The 25,702-nt window shown below is 44.0% G+C and overlaps 1 protein-coding gene across 1 annotated transcript in view; it reads right to left on the reverse strand.

Annotated features, from left to right (window-relative positions):
• The window catches only part of notch3 (notch receptor 3), a 28,834-nt gene extending 5,165 nt beyond the window's left edge, over nt 1–23,669 (reverse strand). Inside the window, exons 1-27 of the mRNA XM_046414694.1 lie at nt 23,369–23,669; nt 22,215–22,287; nt 11,299–11,441; nt 10,861–11,196; nt 10,054–10,176; nt 9,732–9,965; nt 9,481–9,636; nt 9,188–9,373; nt 7,809–7,922; nt 6,597–6,710; nt 5,485–5,718; nt 5,081–5,191; nt 4,793–4,985; nt 4,521–4,666; nt 3,979–4,212; nt 3,687–3,839; nt 3,333–3,561; nt 2,990–3,191; nt 2,716–2,872; nt 2,427–2,611; nt 2,175–2,307; nt 1,814–2,071; nt 1,596–1,708; nt 994–1,514; nt 577–903; nt 326–465; nt 8–236 (exon numbers count right to left, since the gene is read on the reverse strand). Coding sequence (XP_046270650.1) covers nt 8–236; nt 326–465; nt 577–903; nt 994–1,514; nt 1,596–1,708; nt 1,814–2,071; nt 2,175–2,307; nt 2,427–2,611; nt 2,716–2,872; nt 2,990–3,191; nt 3,333–3,561; nt 3,687–3,839; nt 3,979–4,212; nt 4,521–4,666; nt 4,793–4,985; nt 5,081–5,191; nt 5,485–5,718; nt 6,597–6,710; nt 7,809–7,922; nt 9,188–9,373; nt 9,481–9,636; nt 9,732–9,965; nt 10,054–10,176; nt 10,861–11,196; nt 11,299–11,441; nt 22,215–22,287; nt 23,369–23,429 — 5,105 coding nt within the window. The 5' untranslated portion in view covers nt 23,430–23,669. The remainder of the gene's footprint in view (nt 1–7; nt 237–325; nt 466–576; nt 904–993; nt 1,515–1,595; nt 1,709–1,813; nt 2,072–2,174; nt 2,308–2,426; nt 2,612–2,715; nt 2,873–2,989; nt 3,192–3,332; nt 3,562–3,686; nt 3,840–3,978; nt 4,213–4,520; nt 4,667–4,792; nt 4,986–5,080; nt 5,192–5,484; nt 5,719–6,596; nt 6,711–7,808; nt 7,923–9,187; nt 9,374–9,480; nt 9,637–9,731; nt 9,966–10,053; nt 10,177–10,860; nt 11,197–11,298; nt 11,442–22,214; nt 22,288–23,368) is intronic.
• Nucleotides 23,670–25,702: the final 2,033 nt, after the last annotated feature.

Here is a 25,702-nt window from a genome sequence, read left to right on the forward strand (position 1 = left end):
AACTTACTTCATTCCCAGAGCATCCTGGCCCACAGGTTCCCTGCGGTTCTTGTTGCTGCTAGGTTCCTTCTTGAGGAAGAAACCCTCAGGGAACCAAAGGGTACTGTGTTCTCTCTTTCTACGAGCAATCAACATGCCGATCACAAGGATGACCAAAAGGAAAAGAGAAGCTATCCCCACCAGCATCAGCTTGCCCCATTCTGGTATGGGGTCAGGGACAATTGGCATCTTTTGACCTGTAGTGAAAATACAAAGTAGTAATCACAAATTTGGGCCTCGTTATATTTGCTAGTTCATTTTGTGTTCTTTAAGTATCCCTACTCACCACGGACTTCTTTGATTGGGTAAGGGAAACGGAGCATTTCCACAGCTGACAGAGCTCCCAGGTACTCTGCAGCACTGTCAGCTGTAGGGAAACAGTCCTCAATGCACAGACGGTTGTCAATTTCCAGGTATACTATAGAGCTACAGGAACAGCAGAGAGGTAGATGTTCAGTGCAATGTAACCAACTATGTAAATCTACAAGACTTCCAACTACAGCTTTTCTGTATGCATGAATTGTATGTCTGACTGACCCGATGACCTCCTGTTGATGCTGCAGCTCCCGCTTGAGGCGCGCCTCTTGGCGGGTGTAGGGGCGAATCATTGCTTCTCCATTGCTGTCAAGTTGAAAGCGTAATGTGGTGCGTAGGATAACACTTAATTTCTGCAGAAAAGCTGTGCTGGTGCGAAGAAGTTCCTCTGGAGGCAGCAGGACAACTAAAACCAAGACACCATCAGCAAGGACTTCTGGAACCTTCACTGCGCAGTCCAAGCCGTCCCAGCCACACTCCTCTGTGTTGCAACCTTGGTCACACCGCCCATCAGCATAATGGTCGATACAGTATGTTTCATAAATTGGACTGAAGATGACAAAAACAGAGGAATTAGCTCAAATTTTCTCAGACCAGTACAGAAGAAATTAAAAGGATTCTAAGTAAAAGTAAACTCACTTGCAAACTTTCTCCTTGCTTTTGCAGTCAAAGTTGTCATACAGACATTCAACGTTGTTGCAGGACTCATCACACTGGCTGTTGTTAAAAACATGCCAGCAGCGTGCACAACGAGTCCAGGGCTTGACTGACAGAGAACAGTCACCACCGTCCCAGTTACATGGGAATGTGTTACATTCCTTGTCACAAACACCATCCTTTGCTTTGGTATGACAGTCTGCTAGAGGGCATGAGGGTACTGTTTCCACAGATCTGCTGCTCTGATCGCACCGTTTACCCGTCCAGCCACTGGGACACTGGCAGTGGAAGTATGGGAAGCTGGTCTCTTCAGTGCACAAACCTCCATTCCGACAGGGCTGGGAGGAGCAGCCTTCATTACTTCGATGCTGACACTGAGGCCCGCCATAACCCTGCAGGCAGATGCAACGCGCGCCCCTTGTCGTAAGTGCACAGCTACCTCCATTGTAGCATGACAGTTCTCGACAGGACATGCTTCTTTCACAGTTTGGCCCAGTATAACCCTAAAGACACACATCATTTATGTTTTAGATTATCAACTGCCATTACACAAGAAAAAAACCTTAATGTGAATGTACACTTACAAGCTGACACGTGCAAGTGTATCCCAGTCCAGAGATGCTGGATACAGAACATGCTCCTCCATTTTGACAAGGTTGAGACTCACACACACTGAACCTGCTCTGACACCTTCGACCTAAAAAAATAAATAAATATTGATGGTGAAGTTCTACAACTGGAGAAGAGTTTTTTAATACAAAAAACATTTGCAATGAGAAGCCAACTGAAGCCTCCATCTAACCTGTGAAGCCAGGTTTGCAGACACATTGGTAGTCATTGGGCAACTGGATGCAGTCAAGGCTGTTGGAGGGATTGCAGGGGTTGGAGAGACACTCATTTATGTCTCCCTCACATCTTTCTCCTGTGAATCCGGGGGGACAATTGCAGCGATATCCACCCACTCTGTCTACACAGGTGCCATTATTCAGGCACTTAGGAGGAGAACTGCGCAACCTCAGGGTTGGAGCACAGTCATCTTCATTGATTTCACAGAGAACACCTTTAAAAATAGAGGATTATTAAACACGTTATTACTATATACATTTATGTTTTTATATGTTTAGTATTAATCGCTGGTTTCTGCTGAATATATACTTGCTTACCCAGTGTGCCAGGAGGGCAGGAGCAGATGTAATGTCCCACCAGATCAATGCAAGTGCCTCCATTCTGACAAGGATGAGACTGGCACTCATTGATCTCTATCTCGCAGTTCTGTCCAGTAAAGCCTGGCATACACTACAATGACAGGCAGATGACAAATACATTACAATCTCCACAAATGTGATGAAGCACCACTTGAATTCTGACTTTGATGGAATCGAAAACAGAGAGCACTGACGAAGCAAAGGACTCACATCACATTGGTACCCTCCAATATATCCCCTGCAGGTGGCGCCATTGCGACAGGGTTTGTCTTCACAGTGGTCCACTTGGCTTTCGCAATAGCTTCCCGTGTAGTCAGGTGAACATTTACAATAGTGAGTATTCCCAGTGTTGACACAGTGACCACCATGGTGGCACAGCTCAACTGTTTGGATCCCTGATTGGAAAAATTTTGTAGAAAATGGTTCTTTAAATACAACACAAACAACAGGCTGAGAGTTCAAATGTCATTATGTACTTACATATGTAACATAAACTTACCTCTCTGGCGAGCAGCTGTTTCACAGGAGACCCTATGAATGTCACAGTAACGTCCAGACCAGCCATTAGTACATTCACAGACAAATGAAGCATCTTTTTGGCGACAGCGTCCTCCATTTTGGCAGGGAGATGAGCGTCTGCACCAGTCAACTGGAGTCTAGACAAGAGGTGTATGGAAAATTGGTCAGCATTTGTTAGTCTAAAAACATAGGTATGAAGATTCAAGGCCTTGCCAAAAGCTTTACAGAGTGTCTGTGAGTGTGTTTGTGTGCACCTGGCAGCGGTTGCCAGTGAAGCCTTTGGGGCAGGTGCAGCGGAAGGACTCCAGACCATCTTGACAGATGCCTCCATTGAGGCAGGGCTGGGAGTCACACTCATTGACCTCATACTGGCAGTGAGAGCCAGTGAAGTCTGGGCGGCAGGTACAGGAATAACCATTGATTTTATCTGTGCACGTCCCTCCATTGAAGCACGAACTGTTGACATGAGTGAAAACCATGGATTTTAAGTTTTAAGTTTTACTGGCATATGCAATAGCTATTTACCTATGTATATGAGTAAATGGATAAAGTACAACATGAGATATCTCTGTGACTCAATTACAAACACACATTTACCTTTCAGTGCAATCAGGGATGTTGGTTTCACAGTGAATGCCAGTAAAACCAGGCCTGCAGGTGCATGTGTAGGAGTTGACATAGTCTGTGCATGTGCCCCCATTTTTGCAAGGGGAACTCTGGCATTCATTGACCTCTAAAGCACAGCGGGGCCCGGTGAAGCCTGGTAAGCAGCTACAGTGGAAGGAGTTGACGCCATCTGTGCAGGAACCTCCACTTAGGCATGGATCTGATCACACAAAAAGACAGGAAAACTTCAGTCAAGTACAGTAAATGTAAATGGACCTGGTATTTCACATAGCTTCACAGCATTAGACAATTACAATAATTCAGCAACAATAACTTATCACTCACTTGGAGCACAGTCATTGATATCTGTTTCACAGGTAAGCCCGCTATATCCAGGTCTGCAGGAGCACAGAAAGCCTCCGGGTGTATTAGTGCAGGTCCCACGGTTCTTGCAGGGGTTTGTGATGCATTCATTCACATCTACGTTACACAACTGACCTGAGAAAGGCAAAATAAGGATACAGTTAAACTCAAGACAACTGGTGTTTAAGGATTAAGACTTTCTGAAAAGCTTCCAGATGGATTATCTCATAGTAGCTGAACAGGCACTGAGATGACAAGTACAGAATTGACTAACCTTGCCATCCTGGTTGGCAGTTACACTGATAGCCCAAGTAGTCTGGTGTGTGTGTGCAGACAGCATGATTGGCACAAGGGTTAGGGGAACAAGGAGTGAGGACCTCAGCACAAGTGGGTCCACTGTAAGGAAGTTCACAGACGCAGGTGAAACTTGCCACGCCATCTACACAAGTACCCTTGTTCAGACAAGGACTGGAGGCACATTCGTTGATGTTGACCTGGCAAAGGTTACCTGTTAGAGGGACAGAGAAGAGATTACAACATTTGACAGAAACGCATTTTAATGAGCCTTCGCCTGACACGAGTGACTATATGCAAATTTTAAACACACCACTAGGGGGAGATAGACAATCATCTTTGAGTAAAAGGAAAATAATGTAAGACATGATAATCTTCTAGACTAAAAGACATCCACAAAAATGGTAAGAAACTATGTTATGACTTTTATTACTGCACGTGTGTATCCCCTTTTTGTTCTATACATTTTATGCTGATTGCTCCAGTGGTTACTCTGTGTTGTGTACTATGCCACGCTCTCACCTCGGAAGCCTTGGCGGCACTTGCAGGTGAAACCATTGAGCTGGTCGATACACGTGCCAGCATTCTGGCAAGGACTCGGCAAACAGTCATTCCTGTCCAGATCACAGTTCTTCCCCACCCATCCAGGCTCACAGTCACAACGGTAACTGGAAATAAAGGAGTACAGTCAATAATGATGACTTGTTGATGAGCAAGCTGAAACAATAAAATTGCATAGTTTCTCCTTGATCTCCCATATGAGTCATTATAACTAAGGCTGTAGGAGTTCATACCCATTGATGTCATCTCTGCATGAGCCATGGACACACGGGCTGCTACCACACTCATCGACCTGGGAGTAACAGTAAGGGGGCTTAAAGCCTTCAGGACACTGGCAGTGAAATCCATTCTCTTCATCCACACATGTCCCCCCATTCCTACAGGGACTAGATGCACACTCATCTATCTCCACATTACACTTGGGACCTGGAAGGAGACATAATCAAAGTGCGTTTGTCAACATTTCCAGTGAGGATTGATTTTTCATCCCAAATTCTGGTTTAATTTTCAGAGGGTCTTACCAGTGAAACCAGGTTTGCAAACACAGTCGTAGCGATTGATGCCGTCTTTGCAAATGCCATAATCACATGGGTTACTGGCACAATCATCAAAGTTTATCTCACAGTTTGTGCCTGCGTGGAGAAAGAAGAGTTAGAGTTTTTACACTGGCCTTTTAGAAATATAGATTTTTGTTGTTTAGAAAATATGCTTCAATTTGAAAAATGTAAATGACAATTATAATATCTTCATATATTTATTCCATATTATCACCCTCAACAGCGATGTCATTTGTAGCATACAACAGGATTTAGTCTACAGTTGCAGAAAATCTGCTGTATTTCTAGCTTTCAGTTTTTAAAATTACTTACTGAAAGGTTTGACTTAACAAGGTTTAATTATGTGTTAACAGAGTTTTTCCTCTTACCCAAGGTTCCATGTTGACATTGGCAGATGTACTTGTTGACGAGGTCCACACACTTGCCTCCATTCTGACACGGGTTGCTATGGCACTCATTAAGCTGATTCTCACAGCGATAGCCAGTGTAGCCAGCATCACAGTTACAGGTGTAGCTGGCAATGCCATCTATGCAGGTACCATGGTGGCATGGGTCAGGCTGACAGTTGTTGATATTACTCTCACAGAGTGTTCCTTCATAACCTAGAGAGGAAAAAAAAAGCATAAAAGGAAAATGATGTGAAGGATTTGATCATCTTTTTCAATGACTGATTTGTTATTTCATTGACCTTCATGTTTGTTTCCCACTTTTTCTTCATAAAAGTCCCTTCAGTTTTGGTTCACTGTGGTTTCTGTGTCGTGTTGGGCAAATAAGTGTTGGTTTGTGTGGCATGTGTGTAGTGCAATGCTGAGTTGGCCAAAGCAGTAAAGACGGACCCTACACAGGCCTCCCAGTACAGCTTTTGTTCTCAGTGGCGGAGCGAACAATAGACTGCACCACGTCAAACAGGGCCACTTCACTCAACAGAAGGGGCCCACAAACACAGGGAATACCAAGCAGCTGGCCAGTGAAACAATGAAGCAGGCTCCTCCATAGGCATAGGTCCAAATAAATATGTTAAATATCAATGTATACACACAGTCAGCTCATACATGCAGTCGGTGTGACAAAATGTACTACAGATCTCCTCATCCAGGTTTGTTTTCAAACATGGACATGACTGAATGTGAAGGAATGGAAGCTAAAATGCAGCATAAGGTGTTAGGTGGGGGTTTAACAGATGAACAGATGTCAGGGTGATGACCAGGGTTCCTTTCTTGGCAACTGCTGGTCCTTAATGACCCCATGATCCTGAGAGCCAATGAGGGAAAGAGTGGGATTAGGGGCCTCAAGTCAGTCTGCTTGGCCAGCAGACATCCAGAGAAATAGCTGACCCCCAAAACACTGAACACTTAACAAAGACTAAACCCAGCCCAAGAAGTGGTTAAGGCTCATCTGCTCTTCTGCATGAGAAGACATCTAAAGCTGAATTCTGTCTAACAACTATTCACTGAGAACTAGTAGGTTCAGAAGCCCTTACCTTCAGCACAGCGGCACTCAAACCCATTGGGCCGGTCATAGCATTTTGCTCCATTTTGGCAGGGTGTGCTGGCGCACTCATCTATGTCGATCTGACACATAGTGCCAGTAAAGCCTGGGACATGCAAACAGAAAGGTGAAGGGTCAGAAAGAAGGTCCAGTGGAAGGGTCCATGCTCAGGTCAGAGGGCAGTTTTGTCTCTTGTTAGGGGGGCAAGGGTCTTTGGGTAGGTTAGTGATGTCTGGCTAAGGTTGGGTTTGAGAGCGTCTCAACTGGTTAAGGACATGTCATCTGTGCACTTGGAGTATTTCTGAGATGGCCACTAGAGAATACACTGTAAAGCCTGTCACTGTGATAATGTTTTTAGGGTTTTTTGTTGAGTATTTTCAATTTAGTACAAAGTAGATCTGAAGACAATTCAATACCAACGCTACACTGGAACGTCAGGACTCATTTTACTACTACTACTACTACTACTACTAATAATAATAATAATAATAATAACAATAATAATTATAATCATAATAATAACTATTATAATAGTAATAATAACCAGCTACCAGCTTTACATGCTTGAGAAACTCAGCAGGTCTGAAATCAGTGGGCACAGTGCCCAGACAGGGGTGAATTGGTGCATTGGTAGCACACTGCCCAGTTGATTAACAGTGTCAAGATGGTCTGTGTGTTAGTGCTTTGGCTGCAAACAGGGGTGGGTGGTAGGGAGGGGGGGTCAGAGGAGACGGAGATTGTTTTCTTTCAGAGAAGCCCCCCCACCCTTCCTGCATCAGCTCTACTGGCTCAATAGCTAGATGGGGGGTGAAGGGGGGACGTCTGTCCCAGATGTAAATTGCGGACCTGGAAAAGAATCTCATTAGCAGGACTGCTGTTCCCCTCCACCACCAGGACAGGATGAGGGAGACTGCTGTCCCTTCCACATTCCACAGAGGAGGGTGGTGGGGAGGAGGGTCACAATAGTGTCTTTGTTCAGACAAGTAAAGAGGATAGGCAGCTTTTTGGGCCTGCCCTTTTATATGAGTGGTGGCTCTAAACACCAGCAGGCAAAAGTAGCAAGGCGGATCCTCCCTCCTCTGGTTCTGGGGACATTTAAACTTTGGCTTTCTGTTCTTATTAATGCTGTCAACTGAGTTGGAGTTAACAGGAAAAGGAGTAAATACAGGGATTAGAAATAAATGTCACGAAAAAAAAGTCTTACCTGGCTGGCAGGTGCATGTGAAGCCATTGACCATGTCCCGACAGATGCCATCATTCACACATGGGTTACTCTCACAGTCATCTACATCAATCTCACAATAAGTCCCCATGTAGCCTGAAAGACAGAAGATCAAACCAATGTCATTGTTTATGTGTGGGTATGTCCACTAAAGCCAGCATGGTGTCCATGCGATTGTGTGCACTCTTTGCGATGAGTAAAGGATATGTGGGAAACTTTTCTCTCATCTGAGGCCTGAGACTTTTTGACACTGGTCTCTGCTCAAACACAGGATGTGATAAAAAGATCCCTAGAGCATCCCCAGCATGCCCACTCTACTGACCTGAAATCACCACACCCTACTGTCCATGGAGCATTACCCCTCCCTAGGTCAGTGTCTCATTCACCAGATGCATGTTATACATTCTGCATTAGCCAAGTATGAAGGGCTTCTTCATTGAGGTGAAACAGAGTGTGGATCAGAGTGTCGCCCCTGTGGAGAGGCTAGCGTGGAATCAGAAATAATCAGCAGCTCCACATGAGCTTTGCCAGGCTGGCTGATGAAGAGGAGGGTGAAGAGGAAGGGCCTGTCTCTGGAAATGAAGGGGGAGGGGGAGAGGCTCTGGGAAAAGGCCTCTTTCCTTCTCTGTGTGTATGAGGGGTGCAAAGTGGAGCACAGAGGGGCCCTATTGTTCCGCTCCATTCCCACCACTCTATCACTCATTAGTATTCACAGCACACTCCTCCCCCTAACTGCTGGCCCTCTCTCACATCCAGTCCTATAGACCCGACTCCCAGCTCTAATTTGTATAGTTCCCAAAACCCCAGGATGCATGTAGGACTGTGCGTGAGAGTTTCACTGTGTTTTTGTCACTGAATGTGCAAACCATCGCTTAGCCCAAACTAATACCCTGTCTGGCCTGTACAGTGAGCAGGGAGTAGAGCAGCGCCTCTGTACCCCCAGTGTCAAAGGGAATGTATTACATAACATTCTACGCTGGCAGTCAGTATGGCAGCATTGCAGATAATGCTACTTCAGAAGGTCAAGTTTAAATAATCAGCTGTCCCACTCTGCTACTGGCTTTGGGCTGTCCTATGTGAATGAAATAGGGATGTGCAATATTTAATATTTATATTTAGCAATATTGCTAAAATTTCACTGCAGCCAGAGCCAAATTGCTTGTTAATAATAATGTTAAAGTTAATGAACAGAGAAGAAGAAGAAGAAGTGCAGCACACTGCTGTCATGCTCACGACAAGCTGCCAGACAGTCTAGATTAGAATATAAACATGGATATGTGGATACAGTTTCAGAGGACGTTATATATGATATTCCAGGCTGAACTGAGGTGAGCTGCATTGTTGACATGAAGTCTGAATACCTGGCATGCAGATGCAGGTAAACTCTCCAATGCGGTCCAGGCAAGTGGCATCATTCTGGCAGGGCATGGACAGGCATTCGTTGATGTCAATCTCACAACGTGGACCAGCATATCCCCGACCACACTGACACTGGAAGGAGCCCTCTGTATTCACACACTTCCCAAAATGCTCACATGGGTTGGCACCTGTGGGTAGAAAGCTGGGGATCACTATATGAAACACACTGACAGAGCAAAACCTATGAGCATGTGACCAACCATTAAAAAATAACAACAACAAACAGCAGACTTACCGATCGAACACTCATCCATATCCTGGTTACAAGCACCTCCCACAAAGCCAGCAGGACAGGTACAAATAGCACGGCCGTTAAGGGGGTTGGTATCACACACTGCGCCCTCATTACAGGGGTTACTCACACATGCATCATCAAGGTGGCACAGCAAACCTATGGAGACAGTGCAAAATGAAAATACATGCCAGCTGATAACAATTAAGTTGCCACAACTAAGGGGGACACAGAGGGTATTTTTTTCCACTAACCTGTCTTTCCAACTGGGCACTCGCAGAAGAAGGATGCTACACGGTCATGGCAGGTGGCACCATTGAAGCAAACGGCTATGGCGCAGTCGTCAATGTTCTCACTACAGTCATCTCCAGTCCAACCATTAACACAAACACAGGTATGTCCGCCGATGGTGTTGAAGCAGGTACCCCCATTATGGCAGGCATTTGGTTGCATGAGACACTCGTTGACATCCTCAGCACAGTATTGCCCTGGAATGGTTAGGCGATATATTGTCTCACACATTCTTACCATGAAATGTATGTATATATTTAAAATATAATGTAAATAGCCCTGTACCTGTCCACTCTGGTGGGCACTGGCAATTGTAGGTGTTGACTCCATCCACACATATTCCTCCATTCATACACTTATGACCTGGACAGTCATCCACATTATTCTCACAGTTGTGTCCCTCAAACCCTGAGACAGATGGAGAGAGAAGATTTATGATACACAGTCACAGTAACACTCACAAACTTAGAGTTTATTAAACACTCAGTGGTGCCTGTTTTAGACGCAAAGTACTTCTCGTCATAACCTCGAGTCATATTTCCCACACTAGAGGAGGTGTGTGGCAATGTGGGCAGTAAAAAGGTTCAGTGGGTGTCTGATTGTTTACATCTTCTCATGATGGTTCCCATACGATGCCAGCAACAGCCGTGACCCCTGCCTGCTTCAGAGGTCTGCAATCCCTGCAGTGTTTGCTTGTTTTATAATCTCTCACAGTTTCAATGACTTCCTCTCTGGCAAGAGACATTTCCTGTCAGCTCCCCAGTGGGAAAGCAGAAAGTCCATAAAGTAAATTCCTTCTGTTGTGACGAGAGCAGAGTGGAGTAGAGTGCCGGTGAGCTGTCTCTTCAACTCTCCCACCACCCCATCTCCCATCAGTAGCTATTAATAGCCCATAGGAAGCTGTCCTGGGACAGAGGAGTAAATCCCAACAACAGCACTATGTCAGCTAAGTCACTAGGCTGGGAAAATCTGTATGCTTGTAGCACTACACTGAGGGCCTGGGAAAATGGCAGGGGCTACACTTTGACGCTTATTTTGTGTGTTTATGTGTGTGCACGTGTGTTCTATTATGCTGATAGAAAGCTATTCTACCTGGTAAGCAAGCACACTCGTAAGAATGGTCACCGGTCTGTCGACAGGTGCCTCCATTAAGGCACTGAGATGGGGCACAGGGAAGGGTGGACACCTCACATGTGCGCCCACTGTATCCAGGTTGGCACTGGCAGCGGAAGGACCCATGGGTGTTAATGCAAAGGCCACCATTGAGGCACACGCCAGGCTTGCGGCACTCATCAATGTCATTACGACAGTTCTTTCCCTGGAAGCCAGGTGGGCAGGAACAGTTGTAGTGGTTATTCCAATTGGCACAACGGGCCCCATTGGCACAGGGGCTTGTGGCACAGGCATCAATGAGGGAGCAGTCTTGGCCTGGAGATTACAAGGTGAATAGTATTCAGTTAAAACAGAAACGTTCAAACTCCCTCCTCAGATCCGATCTTTTCTACTGAAGACAAATTATTACAGATGTACCTCTGAACCCCCTCTGGCACACACAAGAGTATTGTGGGATACCGTTGACCACCTGGCTCTTGCAAGCTGCTCCATTCAAACATGGAGATCGATGACAGGGATCCAGGTGCTGACAAAGAGGGCCAATGAATCCAGGACGACATCTGGAAAAACAAATTCACACACATGCATACACATTAAGATATCTGCAGTTCAAAACAAGTCAAAAGCTGACCAACTAAGGTTCCAAGTCCTGATTCCGATTGTATTCTGGGTTTGGCAATCGGGGCTCAATGACATTTTGGCAAGCCCTGCAGCCTGACTAATACACTGGCCTGAGTAGTGCTTTTGGTCCCTGGAATGAATTTGTATTAAGGCTTACCCCACAAGCATTATTCATGCAATACATTCTATTGTTCACAGAATGAGACACACATCCACTCACAAACACACTTTAAAATATGAAGATGGAAAGACGCCATCTTTCTGTGTCTTATATGCTTTGAAAATCACACACTGTCATTTTCAGCAGGAAAGCCTCAGTTTCTCCATGTAAGCTAACATTCCTCTTCTGTTAGATTTTTTCCGCACCTCAGCTCTTGTTGCTGTTCTCATACATGAAAAGGAACACACCCAGAAATTGCAGTCTGGAAACTTAACAGTTGCCAAAAAATACCGACATGAGAAAAATGAGGACGACAGCATGCATGAAGTTAATAGGACAAGCAGCTGTGGTATTTGAACAAATCAACACACTCTCCCAGTGACCCTACCTATGTCGATAGAACAGTGGATTATCTTGTCTACACGAGGCATTTCAGCCCTGTTTATCAATTACCCACCTTGTGTCCATATGTTGGAAGGGGTATGGTTCCAATTTAATCAATATAGCTTTTACATTTCACTCGAGCCAGATGTGTGTAATGCAAAGGAAGCCATGTGTTTATCCTTCAAGTTTATTTTCTTTTGTTTTACACATGTAACTACAGTACAGTGTGTGGGGCTCTTAAATGCTAAAAAAACCTTTGCTCTGGGGACTGCACTAGGCATGCAGTTAACAACCATTTCCCTACTTGATCAATCTACAAACTATTTACACAACTAAAAGATTAATTGTTTAGTCTCTAAACCATAAAAAAAACGCTCATCACTATCCCAGAGCCCATAGTGATGTCTTCAAATTGCTTCTTCTGTCCAGTCGTTTGTCCATAACCCAAAGACTCTTCATTTATATATTTATAAAATAAATGTGATCACAGCAAAGCACTGGGTCGACGACTCTTTGCAGGCTGTGTAGACAATGTGTAAAGCCTGACCTATACCTGCCCCTCTATGAAGCAGAGATAAACATCCTTCCTTTAGTTCTCTGCAGAGGTCTAGCGGGAGTGTGGACAACGCTTGGACTTCTTGAGAAGTCCAGTAAAAGCTAGTAACTCTACACCCACAGTGGAGCCCCTGGCTGGGTACAAACCCCCTCTTCAAACAGGCTGTTTGATGCTGTTGACAGGGCAGTGATGACTGGGTTTTGGCCCGCCCTTGGGCTCTGTCTTCTCTTTCACTGGAGAAGAACCCCTGGGCAGGATCAACAATGGATTTTCATTTGCTCCCTTCTACAGGTGCATCATTACTAGACTGGTGTTGGTTCATTGCTTACTTCTGCATTGTTCTTTTTGACGCCCCCCGTATTAAACTAAGGCAAAAAACACTGTTGCTGTAACTCTTGCCCTGGCTGGGAGATTGAAGAGGATGTACTTATTTGGCTCTGTATTTCTACTGAAATTGCCATGTTTCTAGACCTGTTCTGTCAGGTTTAACTAAGGCACAAAGGCATTGAGACTTGGTCTGGAAGTTTATGTGAAGCTGCACTGGTTGTGATGTTGAAAGGGAGTTTGCACAGTTATTACAGCTACTCTTCCTAAAGCCCCCCCTGAGCGCCAGCTTGGCTTTCCCCCTTACAACCCCCTCCTCTCACGCGCTGAGAGGTCAGATGTCAGAGGTCCCCCATCTAATTGTGATGATAATGTCACTCAGGCTGCAGGGATTGGGGTGGGGCTGCTCTGCAGAAGAGAATGTCTTTAGAAGGTGGAATTGATGGAGAGAGCGATGAAGAGGAGGAGAGAGTGGTCTGGTCCAGAAAGAATGTCATGTCATATTTCCTGTAATCCCTCGTCCCTCGCTCTGAAAACACTGCACTCCCTCCGAAAGCCCAATCCCTGTTGCCCTAGCAACCTCACAGACGAACAAGCAAGTCTGACACCCAACCAACCACCCCTTCCCACCCCCTACCCTCGGTCCCCATGGCTATTTGTCATGGCTTGGCTGGGTTTATTTAGAGGCAAATTAACTATGTCTGGAATCTAGGGTGTCAGTAAAAATGAAACACAAATGCAGAATCAAGACAGCTTTAAAAAGGAGTGAGGTATATAGTTGATCACAGAGTTGAAAAATACAACACAGACTGACAGTACAATTCTTCTGGAGCCGCTCGGCATTGTGGGCATTTGACTGCTAATGAAAGCCAAAGAGCTACAGACTTAAAATGGATGTTGCTCTCTGAAAACCACTGTGACACTCTGTGGACAGAGAATTACTTACAACCCATTTTAGGAAACTTTGTGTGCCAACGAGCATGTTGATGTTGCATTAAAATACTGTCTATCTGAAATAATTTGTCTTGATCAGAATGAAATGCACTGGTGTTTACATGTGTGCGATAAGAGCTGAATCTACTCCCTGATAGATGTGTACATGGATCGCTGCGAACAGCTGTGGCCACCAGGGACACATAGTAGTTCTGTTTATAATACTTTCTGAAACTGGCTTGAAAGACATATCCCACACACGTGCAAACGCATTCCATAACTTGTTGTAGGGTAGTTTTGACACACGAAATTGGATGTCCACACAGAACCTATGCATACACCTTCTGATAAAGATTACATATGTCATGTGATCATGCACACACTCGCGACATGAAAGTATAATTCCCGCTTTTAGTGTGTATGCCTGTATGTGTGTGTGTGTGTGTGTGTGTGGGTTGGTGTGAAAGAACAACAAGCGTAGTTATGCCTGATAAATTATTTGTCCTCTTTTACAAGTGCACACTGAACTGAGCAGCCAAAAAACACATTCTTTTGTCTAGACCTGACTCACTTCCAACATGCTACTCCCATAACACACAAATCAGAGTGCTATCAGTGCAGAGACTGTGCAACTTTGTCCTTGTGCGCTGGAGAGTCTTCTTATCAGACTCTTTACAACCTCGTAGATTCCACTGCCTCTGGGAAAAGCAGGACAGGAGCTGTGCCTTTGGCTGGGCCCAGCCTTATTTGTGGAGGATGTGGACAGCAGGTGCAAGCTGCTGTTGTGCAATGGGCCCTTGAGTCATATTTAGTGAGTGCCGACTTATGACCTTTGAGGAAGAGAGTGCAGCAGATGAGGAAGAGGTCTCTGAGTGCAGTGGAGGGATGGCCAGAGTGGGTAATCTCTGTGTCAACACATATGAGGACTTCTGCCAGCTGCAGCCCCAGCACCATGCATCTGTCCACTTCCATCAGTGAACCTCTGGATGTCTAACATCTACCTCTCCCGCCAGACTTTAAGCCAAAACAACTGCACTGTTTTGCTTCGGGGGCAAACCCAGTAGCCACCACACACACTCAACCAATGCAAACTCACAATACACATGCAATTACATTTCCTGTTAAACACATTTTCAATATTGTTACACAAAAACACCACTGCAACACAGCAAAAACCCATGCAACAATCACCACACACCCAGACACGGGAGAAGAAACTTACAACCAACCTCAGCCTCTGAGGAATGGTAGTACGATGAAGCCACAAAAGAGAAGATCCACAAAACAAAATTAAAGAGGAAAGAAGAAAGTGATAGCAATTGTCAAACATTTAATAAGGCATTGTTTCAAGTGCAAATGACCTTATAAAACATTTTTATTGTTTTAAATATGACATTCTGGCAGTGTGCTGTAATTATTTAGTTGTTCTGCGTTATACATGAAGGCAGACCAAAACTTATTTATTTATGCAAGTGAGTTCCGTCACCTATACTTGTGTACTTGTGTAACACAATACCAATTTTCCTGTTTTCTGGGTCACTGCAGGGTAACCTGAGCTCATCCTCTCCTATACAATAGCAGCTACTCTTCCAGAGGTCAAAGGGTGTCTCACCTGTGCACAAAGAGGCTGTAATCTCTGACACGGTTCATACACACAGTCATGCTCCACAAAGCAACTAGTATAAAGGAGTGTTCCTCTCTCAGAGGGGATTTCCTAAGACATGTGGAGAAGAAGAGCAACAACAACCAAACTACATTTTTTTTGACTTGGGACAAGATTTTAATTTCTGTATTGTAGGACTGGAGCTAATTGTCAGTTTACAAATTCTTTTGAGCCCGAGACTGCTGGAAAGTAATATTAATCATGAGAGAAACTCTTACAACACTGTCTCTTTCTCTGACCCCCTCTTTCCACAAGCAAGTAGGAACCAGCTCTACTCCTTTATGTGAGCCCATACTGACACCACACTGCCAACAGGAGCCCATCTACATCCCCCCTCCTTCAAACAGCCTCTTTTGCTCTGCTCTCCTCAGCTTGGCTCTCCCTTTCTCAGCAAAGAGCCAGATTGGGGGTTGGGGGAGTGTTTTGTGGCCCAAATAAAAGAGCTAAAGTAGTCAGAACTCCTTTGTATGGAAGTGTTGTGTGTGTGTGTGTGTGTGTGTGTGTGTGTGTGTGTGTGTGTGTGTGTGTGTGTGTGTGTGTGTGTGTGTGTGTGTGTGTGTGTGTGTGTGTGTGGGGTGGGGGTGGCAGGGGGGGCAGTGACCCAAACAGCTAGTCTTTCAGACCTGGGCTTACACGGACCAACAGGCCTCAGCTGTAACCTGGCAACAGTAACCCATGGTGAGAGAGAGCCGGAGTGAGAAAAAGGGGGTGTTGGGAGACAGGGTTTCATAAGGACAGTGGGAGCACTTCAGAGAACTGATCCCCTACATATGCAGGTAGCACTAAGTGCCATGCGGGACCAATTCAGTCTAGTAATTAAGGATGATCATGTCTAAAAGGATGCGTGCTTCACAGTTTAAAGTGCAAAGTTTGTTTCAACAATTGTGCTTAGACACACAATGGAGGCATTGAAATCTCCAGAAGGAGGTTTCCAGAGCACCCCAAGTCCGCATGAATATTAAACATGTGAATATAAGGACATTTAACTTTCTCTTGAGAAAAAGCAGTAATGCATCTGGCCAAAATGGCAAAAACGCTGTCAGTGCATCCTTCTCACCTATTTTAGCCACTAAACACACTTACATCTATTTACATTTGAAAGTACAAATACAGAATCCAGTGGGGACTGCATGTCTTCAGCATGAAGAGAATAAAAATGCACTCTTGTATCTCAGTGCTCTGCAATACTGCTATGAAAAAGGCAGGAAGAGAGCTAGTAGTTTTAACAGACTTAGTTTATACACTATCTGAACAATTTTCCTCAAGTGTCAACAGATCTTTGGAAGAATACTCCCTGACATTTTTCAAATAGCAACACATTTGCCCATAACCACACTTCATGAATCCCAGGGTAGAGGTCTTTCAAAGCATTCTCCATTTAATGCAACCACAAAAACCCCACCCAGCCACCTAAACTGAACCAGATTTTGTTTAACTTTGAAACTGAAATTTAAAAGACCCCATCCCCAACCTAACACTAAAAATCAGCTACAATGCCTTACTGAATGTTTTGCCTCAAGTTAGCCTTAACGGTGCAAACATAATGCTGCAAATCATTTCACAAGCAAACATTTGCTGCACAACTGATCTGAAGTAAATAAAAATAAAAAAAAACTGATCAAATCTAATTAAAAAAATAATTTTATTAATGCTGACAGAAACTGATTGACTGAGACCAGCACAGACTCTCACATGCTTTTGGTCCTGAAAGAATGAGATTTGTTTACAGAACACTGGCAAAGGTTCTTAGTGATAAGCTAAGGAGAACGGCAGGGAACAGTCACAGAATGTCTGTTATCTGCTGTGGTTATCTGCTGCTGTCACCCTAACAATTACTTGAAATCTTAAAGAAGGATGTTGGCCAGTCACACCTAATGAAACATTTTATGAAACTAAAACAAATTACAACAATAATGCAGCAACTGTGTTTCATTTCGTTGTGGTTAAATCTTCAAGTCTCAAAACCTCTGATGAATCTTAAATTACAAAGAGCTAAACACTGGCAAAATGCTGTCTGGCTGCCTTTTGGAAAGTGTGTTTAGTGGAAAAGTGAATCCCTTTTCCTGAATCATTTAATGATGGACCCATCCCTTCCTCTTCTAAAGGGGAGGGACAGACTCTGGGAAATTTTGCAGGCAGACCTCAGTTATTTCAGCCAGGCCAGCCTAAAAGTTTGTTCAGGAACCATCACCTCCTGGATAAGAACAAGCAGCCAGTGCATGAGATTTTAGAGGCTCCGTAAATAAGCATGTGGTTCAGACATACAGCAACTCCAAAATAAATAATAATACAAATTCAATTTCCACATACTTGGTTGTAAGTTGCAAGTAATAAAGGATGAAACAATACTAGTACAATGCAGACTTGTGGCGAGTGGGGAGAATGCACAAAAAAAGATGAGAAAGTGGAGGAGCATCAACTGGTGCACCCAGTAAGCTGCTTAAGCTTTGCTGATAAGACAGGATGTGCGTAGCAGAGAGGTCAGAAGGCACCACTTCCTGTTACGGGCCTGGGAACCACAGTTCCCAGTCTCTAATCGTGACCCAAGCAAGAGGAAGGGACAACAAACTCAAATCTTCCTCCCTGTGATGGTGTAACCTCTTGGTCAGATAGTACTCATCTAATGAGTATGACTGCAATCTTCTTATTAAGTTATTTGAAAACTACTGGGTCTGCATTGCATCACGTTTCCTGGATAATGACACAACAATGGCTCCATCTGCCTGTCAGGACAGCATGAGTGATATGAGCTATACGTTGTCTCACAAAATTGCAGGGTAACTAATTGCAAATCAAACAAGTCATTCCAAACATCCCATTTTCAATGAGACTGAGCTGACAGTATTGTTTAAGACATTCCTGAAGGGGCTACCAGGGTGAATGGATGGGAGGTATGGACAATAACCTGAAAGCACCAGAGGGACAGGAGGAATCTTACTAAGCATTCCTTTCTAATCCACCGTAAAGATGCCAAAGAAAACACTAGCCCTGAGGTGCTCCAAACTAAGCTAACAATATAATCTGTCTCTGCTGTGGTCTGTCAGCAAGCAGTGTGCCTGGGCATATTTGTCCTTCCTTTTGAGCTATGTTTCTCAAAAATACATATTTCATATTTTTTGATTAAATTAACTACTAGCTGCTGCATATCTCTTCTAGAAAGAAAAAAAAGTTCTTGCTTTTGCTACAGATAAAGCCGTTTCACTAGAGAAATTGCCCTCCACACTCTTAGGGCAGCCTGTTCCCTATCAAAGTCAAAGATGTCCTCCTTCATCATGTCCTAAGAGGCTGGGAGTTGCTACGGGGTCATAACAAAACACTCACAATTTATATGCTAACTCTGCTACTGGGGCTGAGGGCAAAGCATTTATAACATAAAGAGGACCACTGTATTCCTCCATGAGCCTCACACAGCGAAGAAGCCCCACATGTATTTCCATTCAGTTTCAAGGATCCGAGAGGAAAGATTTGGTCATAATCTGCGATCTGCCACTGTGTTGAGAGACAGAGACAGAGGATGAGCCGCCAGAGCTGGGACAACACGCAGAGAAAGAAAGAGAGGACCTGCCTGCTGCTGCAGTGTGAGAGAGGCAACATGTGCTAGAGGGACTGTGAGCTACCGGCTTCATTCCTCCACGAGCTTGTCTCTCACAGTATGGGGGCGGCTGACTGCTCAATGGCAGCACCTGGCCCTATGCTTCCCCTTTGTCAAGATCTGACTTCACTGGATTACCATCACAACATCCACCAGCTGTCCTCTACCAAGCCCCCCGCCCCCTCCCAGCCCCCCTCTACCCATTCTCTACCCTCAGTCCGATCCCTCCAGCTGGATCCTCTCTGAATGACACCCTCTCAATCTGCCTAATTATCTCTCCTCTGGCCGCGCCACCGTGGCCCTCTCTAAGCTGCACATTCTGCTGGGGCTGGGGGGGAGGGAGCTGGGGGCAAAGGCTCTTCAGCTGGACTTCCTGACTGCTCACCTAAAAGGCCGCACTCTCTGTGACATCATCCGCCCTCCACTGTCAAGTTCAAAACTCAGGAAAAGAGTGCCATCATAGAAACACTTCCTCGAAAATACGGATTGTGTAGAAAGAAGAAGACAGGTTTGTGCGGCCATGTTGATCTTGTTCATTATCACAGTAACCAGAAAAAGTTGGTTTGCAGAGCTGGTACTTCTGAGCAACTTAAGCTTTGGAGCAGACATGCATAACCACAAAATCAAACCTGCTTATCTGCAGCCCTCAAACAAAGAAAACTGGTTGAACACCGCAGGATATGCTGATACCAAATGCTTCCACGTCGGTGGCAATCATCTTCATTAAATTCACTTTACCTGGTTTATTAAACAACCTCTCACACAGAGTCTGAGATCAACAGAAGTATATCATATCAGCAAGCTGCTCATAATTAAATACCGGATTTCCCTATCTTGTTGCAATGTTTATACAGTTTCAGATTGGCACATGCATGTGCAGAAGATGTTCTGCAACTTTTTTTGATCACTTAAAGAGTGAAACTCATTCTACATCATGTTCAACCATCAACTAGCAGTGGGTCACTGAAACAGGAGAAATGGGTATCAGAGAGTTTGTTCACTTGAACAGTTTAGTGAGGATTAATACTGCAATCCCAATGAGCACCTCTGGTCTGCAACCTTTACTAGGTCAACTGAGAAGGAAGTCAGCACACCCAGAGACCCAAAAAGCTAATAACATAGAGAACGATGAAAGAACTTTGAGACGTCTTGCATGTGAAAGTATGAAATCATAGCCATGTTTGCTAACAAGACAGAAGATACACATTGGTATCTGGGACAGCAACAATGGTAGCTGCCATATATACTGTCATTTGAGAAGCTGCCTGTCGTCAGAAAAAGTGAATAACACAGTGGTTTTCCAACTAGGAACAGATGAACATTCTCTACACGGAACAATTTGTGGAGTTCTGTGTAATAGTGGTCATTTCAGGCAAGGTTGTTTTCTACTGGCTCCAAATTCCTTTCAAATGTCAAAACATGTATCTGTATCTGCATTCTGTTTGTCCTTCCACTCCGTGTTGGCCTCACTTTGCTGTGGCCTTTCTTCTCTCCCTACTTTACGCCATGTTCTGATGGTGCCAGGTTACAGGCAGGTATCTGGTAGAAGAAAGGATCTTTTCTGCTGTTTTGGATCTCCCGTTTCTGTAGGCTCCCAGGGGAAGGGGTGGGGTGGCTCCACCACTCACCTCTGTCTAGGACTGGTCTGACCACTCTCCTGTGGCCACGCACCGCTCCAATGCTCTGCCCTGCTATGGGACTCTTTCTACATTGTGTGACATTTGATGTCCCCTTCCATTAGAAATCCTTTCTCTTTGTACTTTAAGGGCTTGTTTTCCTTGGTGCTGAACCAACATAGTGATTCAATGTGATCAACTTCTACAATCCTAACTGGCATGTTACACAAATGTACATGTACACAGCACGAAGGACTACAGGAACACAAAGGATGAATGAACGGTGTCTTCCTAAAGAAAACATATCTCATGTGATGAAGAAAGATATGGGGATTAACATATCCACTTGGCTAAGCTTTGAGAATGTTGTGGGAGGGAAGCGCTATTTCCGTGTGGTGTGTTGAAAATAAATGATTTACTGAGAAAATTATGTCAGATATGCATACAATTATACATTTACTCACTTAATGACATTCAGCCATGTTGGCTCCAGCTAATGATTAAAAAATGTGGGTGGTAGTTACTTGCTGCACATGCGGTCAAGTTACACATTGGCTCCTCTGTAATGGCTACTACTGACAGAATAATCACTTTACAGAACCTATTTAATTACTTTTGTGTTTGCAAAAATATATGCATTACAAAAATATTCCTCATTATTTGCTTGTGAAAAATACATTCATAGTATTGGCACAACTTTGAAGTCTGCAGTGTTGTAAACTGCAAATAACTCCAATAAACTAATAAATTCACTGTTTTGGAGGGAAGCAGGTGCAGCCAAGGAGTTTTTGTTCCATCAGTAAATGTATGTGCTCCATCTGAAACACTCAGACATGTTTCCTAAACTAAAGGGTTTTAAAAAAAAAAAAAAAAGGATAAATGACCCTCGGGCAAGACACTGTAGGTTATTTAACTTGACTATTGTAACAGGTTCCCACACAACCCCCCTCACCAATTTGAAAAACAAAAGCTTCAAAATGCCTAAAGCAAACAGGAAACAAAGACAAGTATAAAAAAAAAAAATCTTGAAAGTAACCCCCATTGCTAGTAAAAGGCAAACTGTTCATCAAGGAAAGACATCACACATTGGAGATAAAAATGAAAAAACACAGGAGGATAACTTTACACATGCTAGGCCCTGTGTGGAGCATAATGCTGTGATTTATGTGTGACAAAGCTCTTTAACAGGTGCAAGAGATGACTGGAGCAGTCAAACATGTTGAGGCCCGTTGATGCTCACCCGTCTAGGCCTAAGCAGGTTTTCCTATCTTTCACCACCTTTATGTGAATGCTGTAAATTAACAGCCAGTGTTTTATAAAGAAGGCATATTCACGTCATTGTTTTTAACTTATCAGTGTGTCAGATTAGGAATTAATCTCTTGAGGCAGGACAAAACTCAGATTGGAGGCATGACTGAAATGAAACTCTGGCCCACAAGTCTTACTTATCCTGGTACATCTTTGTATATATATGTTCCACTTACAGGCATCGAGAGGGTGAATCTAAGCATGTCCCTCCATTTTCACATGGTCTGTATTTATCCACGCAACGGAAACCTGTGGAGAATTGAGAGATTAGTAAGAGAACCGCACAACACAACTTTACTTCATGTCACCCACTTCAGTCTCAAGAGGAACATGTATACATTCAGGCAATACTGTAAATAATGCATTGCAGATCTTAACAAACTCTGTAAAATATAATGCAGATACTCAACTTAGACAGCCCCTTTTAAACTCGGATTTCAAGCACGTCTTTCTAGTTAGCAGGCCACTTGTGGCATCTTGCAGACACACCCGCTGTGTGCTGTTTACTTTGTCAAAAAAAGCAGATAAACTTTTGTGTTTGATTGTTGAAGATGCAAGTTGATATAGCGAGATTGTATGCTTGGAAACACGTTTGTCTTAACAAACATTAGTTTATCACATCGGTCATTGTTTAACCGTTTAGAGCAAAAAAGATTCCGTTGTTTATAAGGTCTTTGTTGAAAAAAGGAGGGGGGTAACTGGGACTCATCACTCCCTGCCTTTAGCTTCAACAAATCTTCACCCTGCCACCCCCACCCTCCCCATATACGACCATTATTGGGAAACTTCATGTTTAACATCATTGCACAAGCCCAAACTTCCTCCGCCAAACTTTTAAAGGGCTGCTGATGTTACTGGAACAACTTCTACACTTCGCCTTTTGTGAAGTCGGTGGAGCAGCAGCCTTCATATGGTGCAGCCAGACTTCTCCAACAAAAGAAAGCCGGCCATTGCAGAAAGATAAAATGTAATCTGTAAAAACATACATTTCCTCACACAGCAGTGTGAAGTGAATGTACAAAAGGAATCACTGTTTATTTTGACACGTGATGAGTCTTCGGTTTATGTTACATTATCTGTGGCGGTTCAATTATCACAAAGGGGCTTTGGATAAGTTTGTAGAGCTACGAAATAAAAGAAACAAATAAAAAGAAAAAAACAGTCCGGCATATAAACATATTAGTGGTTTTTGACAAGTCATTATAATCAAGTTATCCCGATTTTTATTAGGAATCGTACAATGGATGGGCTGTCTAGACATGCCCAGTCTACCTACGAACATCCCACGTGTATGCCACGAATATTAATCAAGTTAATTAATCAGACTTACCTTCACAAATATGCATGAACAATAAAAATGACAAAATAATCCATGGAATATTCCCTTCCATTTCGGTGGAAAAGTTTCCAGCGTTTCAAGTTGAGCTTTTAGTAGAAATACATCCTTTTTTAAGTTCACGTAAAAATCAAGGCTCCAAAATTGATGGGGATTTTTTTCATAAAGTCAGCCGGAAAGCGTGGCGTTAAGTCCCAATCCCGTATTATCCTCCGCAGCTCGGCCACGGCCGCTGTGAATCTCGGTTAACCTCCTAAAACTTTTGAAAAACTTTTTCCTCCCGATCTGTCCCAGCGTCTGCTGTTACTCCGCCCCCATCTCTCCCTCTCTCTCTCTCTCTCTCTCTCCCCCTCTCTCTCTCTCCCTCTCTCTCTCTCTCTCTCTCTCTCTCTCTCTCTCTCCCGCTCACCCCCACTGTCCGTGCGCAGTTTCCCTGGGCCCTTTACGCACATACAGCAATAACCCAACCACACACACACACACACTAACAACAACACTCCACAAATTGTGAGAATTAAGGCAGGGAAATATATTAACCAGAGCTTCAACTACATTTGAGGCCGCTCTGAACCAAATCCACCAGCAGACATCCATGGACTGGTTTGCTGAGACACCCGTGGAAAAGCTGCTCAGTTCTGCACTGAATCGTGATTTGGTTTCTGTGGCTTATTTTAGAGCGACTGAAACCTGGTACTGGGAATGTGAAAAACATATAGAACAGATTAAATTTTTTTTAAAAAAGAAATGAAGCTGATAGACCCTGCACAACTGCAGTTAACAACATTCTGAGGAGAGCCACAAGTTGTCCCTAACAGAAAACCTGAAAACCACTGATCCGCCATCATGGACATTTATGACTATTTTATACAAACTGTGCCCATGCTGCACTGTGAAATACTGCTAATGCATTAACACAAAGCTCGAGTCAAATATTTACTTTAGTTTTGAAACAATGAGTAAGAAAACACAAAGACTCCTACATTATGTTTATAAGGAAGTAGTTTCTGTATTATGGCAGTTGCTGGAATGTGTCCAGTCCTGTGCAAACTTACTTGTTTGTTTGTGTGTTTACAGTCGATGAATTGCAGATAAGAGAGTGAATTGTGTTTACACGATAGCGGAGAGTGCAGGCATTCCTGTTATCACCGCAGCCCATGCACTGATTTGCAGTCCTGCCATCCCAGCTTGCACCTCCTCAGCCTGTGGCAGTGGACTCATTTTCTGTAGCCGGGGTATAGTGCCTTGGTTGTTCTGCTGCACAGAGCGGAGCCGGTCGCTTACAGAGACAATAGCCTTGATTTGAATCATAAAAGGAGTCCGGCATTATGACACAGTTTCTCTCTGCAGGGGAGGGCAGCACACTAATATTCAAGCACACAGCTCCTACACTACCGTCTCCCCCTCTCCATCACACTATTCCTAGTCCGGGCCTTGAATAAATTACAGGCATGGGTAGGGCCATGAATGTAGCAGGCTGGTTTTGGAGAGAAGTTCGTTAGTGCATGTGACGTCATCTATAGGGGTCAGTGAAAAGAGCTTGTTAGGCCTCACAGACACCTGCTTAATTTGGCACCCACCATGTGATAAAAGTTTGGCACTGCAAAGTTTTCAATAGTTGGATTTGGGTTTTTGTGCACGATGACAAGATTACTTAGCCCTGTATTCTTCATTCACACTTGGATATTACTGCAACTGTTTGAAAATCCTCTTCAAAATCTCATCCAATTTCGTCATCTCAATGCAGGACTGCATCCAAGCTCCCATGTGATGTGTGCATCTGTTTCGGACCGTGTCTCCAGCTGCAACTTGACGGAGACGAGGAGGAGGGTGTAACAGAGTTTATGTGTATTACAAGCAGGTGTAATGAGTAGATTTTTTTTTTCTGTTTTCATTAGGTTGTGAAATATGTCTTTCACCCGCTGGGGGTGTAGTCGGTGCACTCCCAGCTCACTCTGGCAGGTGCTGGCAGTATTTTGACTGGCTTCCATTTGGAAAAAGTCCAAAGGAGAGGTTTCTCAATGTGCTCAGGGGCAGACAGTCGTACTGACAGCGTGTTACTATCCAGACAATCAAAAATGTACGAATGTACCTCATTCCTCTGAAAAACCCAAGGCCTTGATCATACCATGAGGAATAGCTGCTGGCTTATTCATACCTGACAATGTTTTCACAGCAAAAATATTACAAGAGCAGGCTGTTATCAATCAACAAGTGATCACTGAGCAAAACTGCTCAGTGAGGAATGTATTAATTGTCCTTACGTGATCAGGATTGTAGATATATACGTGTATGTTCCTGTTTCTTCATCAGAATTGTCAATTACAGAAA

This window comes from Scatophagus argus, chromosome 16, assembly GCF_020382885.2.
Source record: "Scatophagus argus isolate fScaArg1 chromosome 16, fScaArg1.pri, whole genome shotgun sequence".
NCBI lineage: Eukaryota > Metazoa > Chordata > Actinopteri > Scatophagidae > Scatophagus > Scatophagus argus.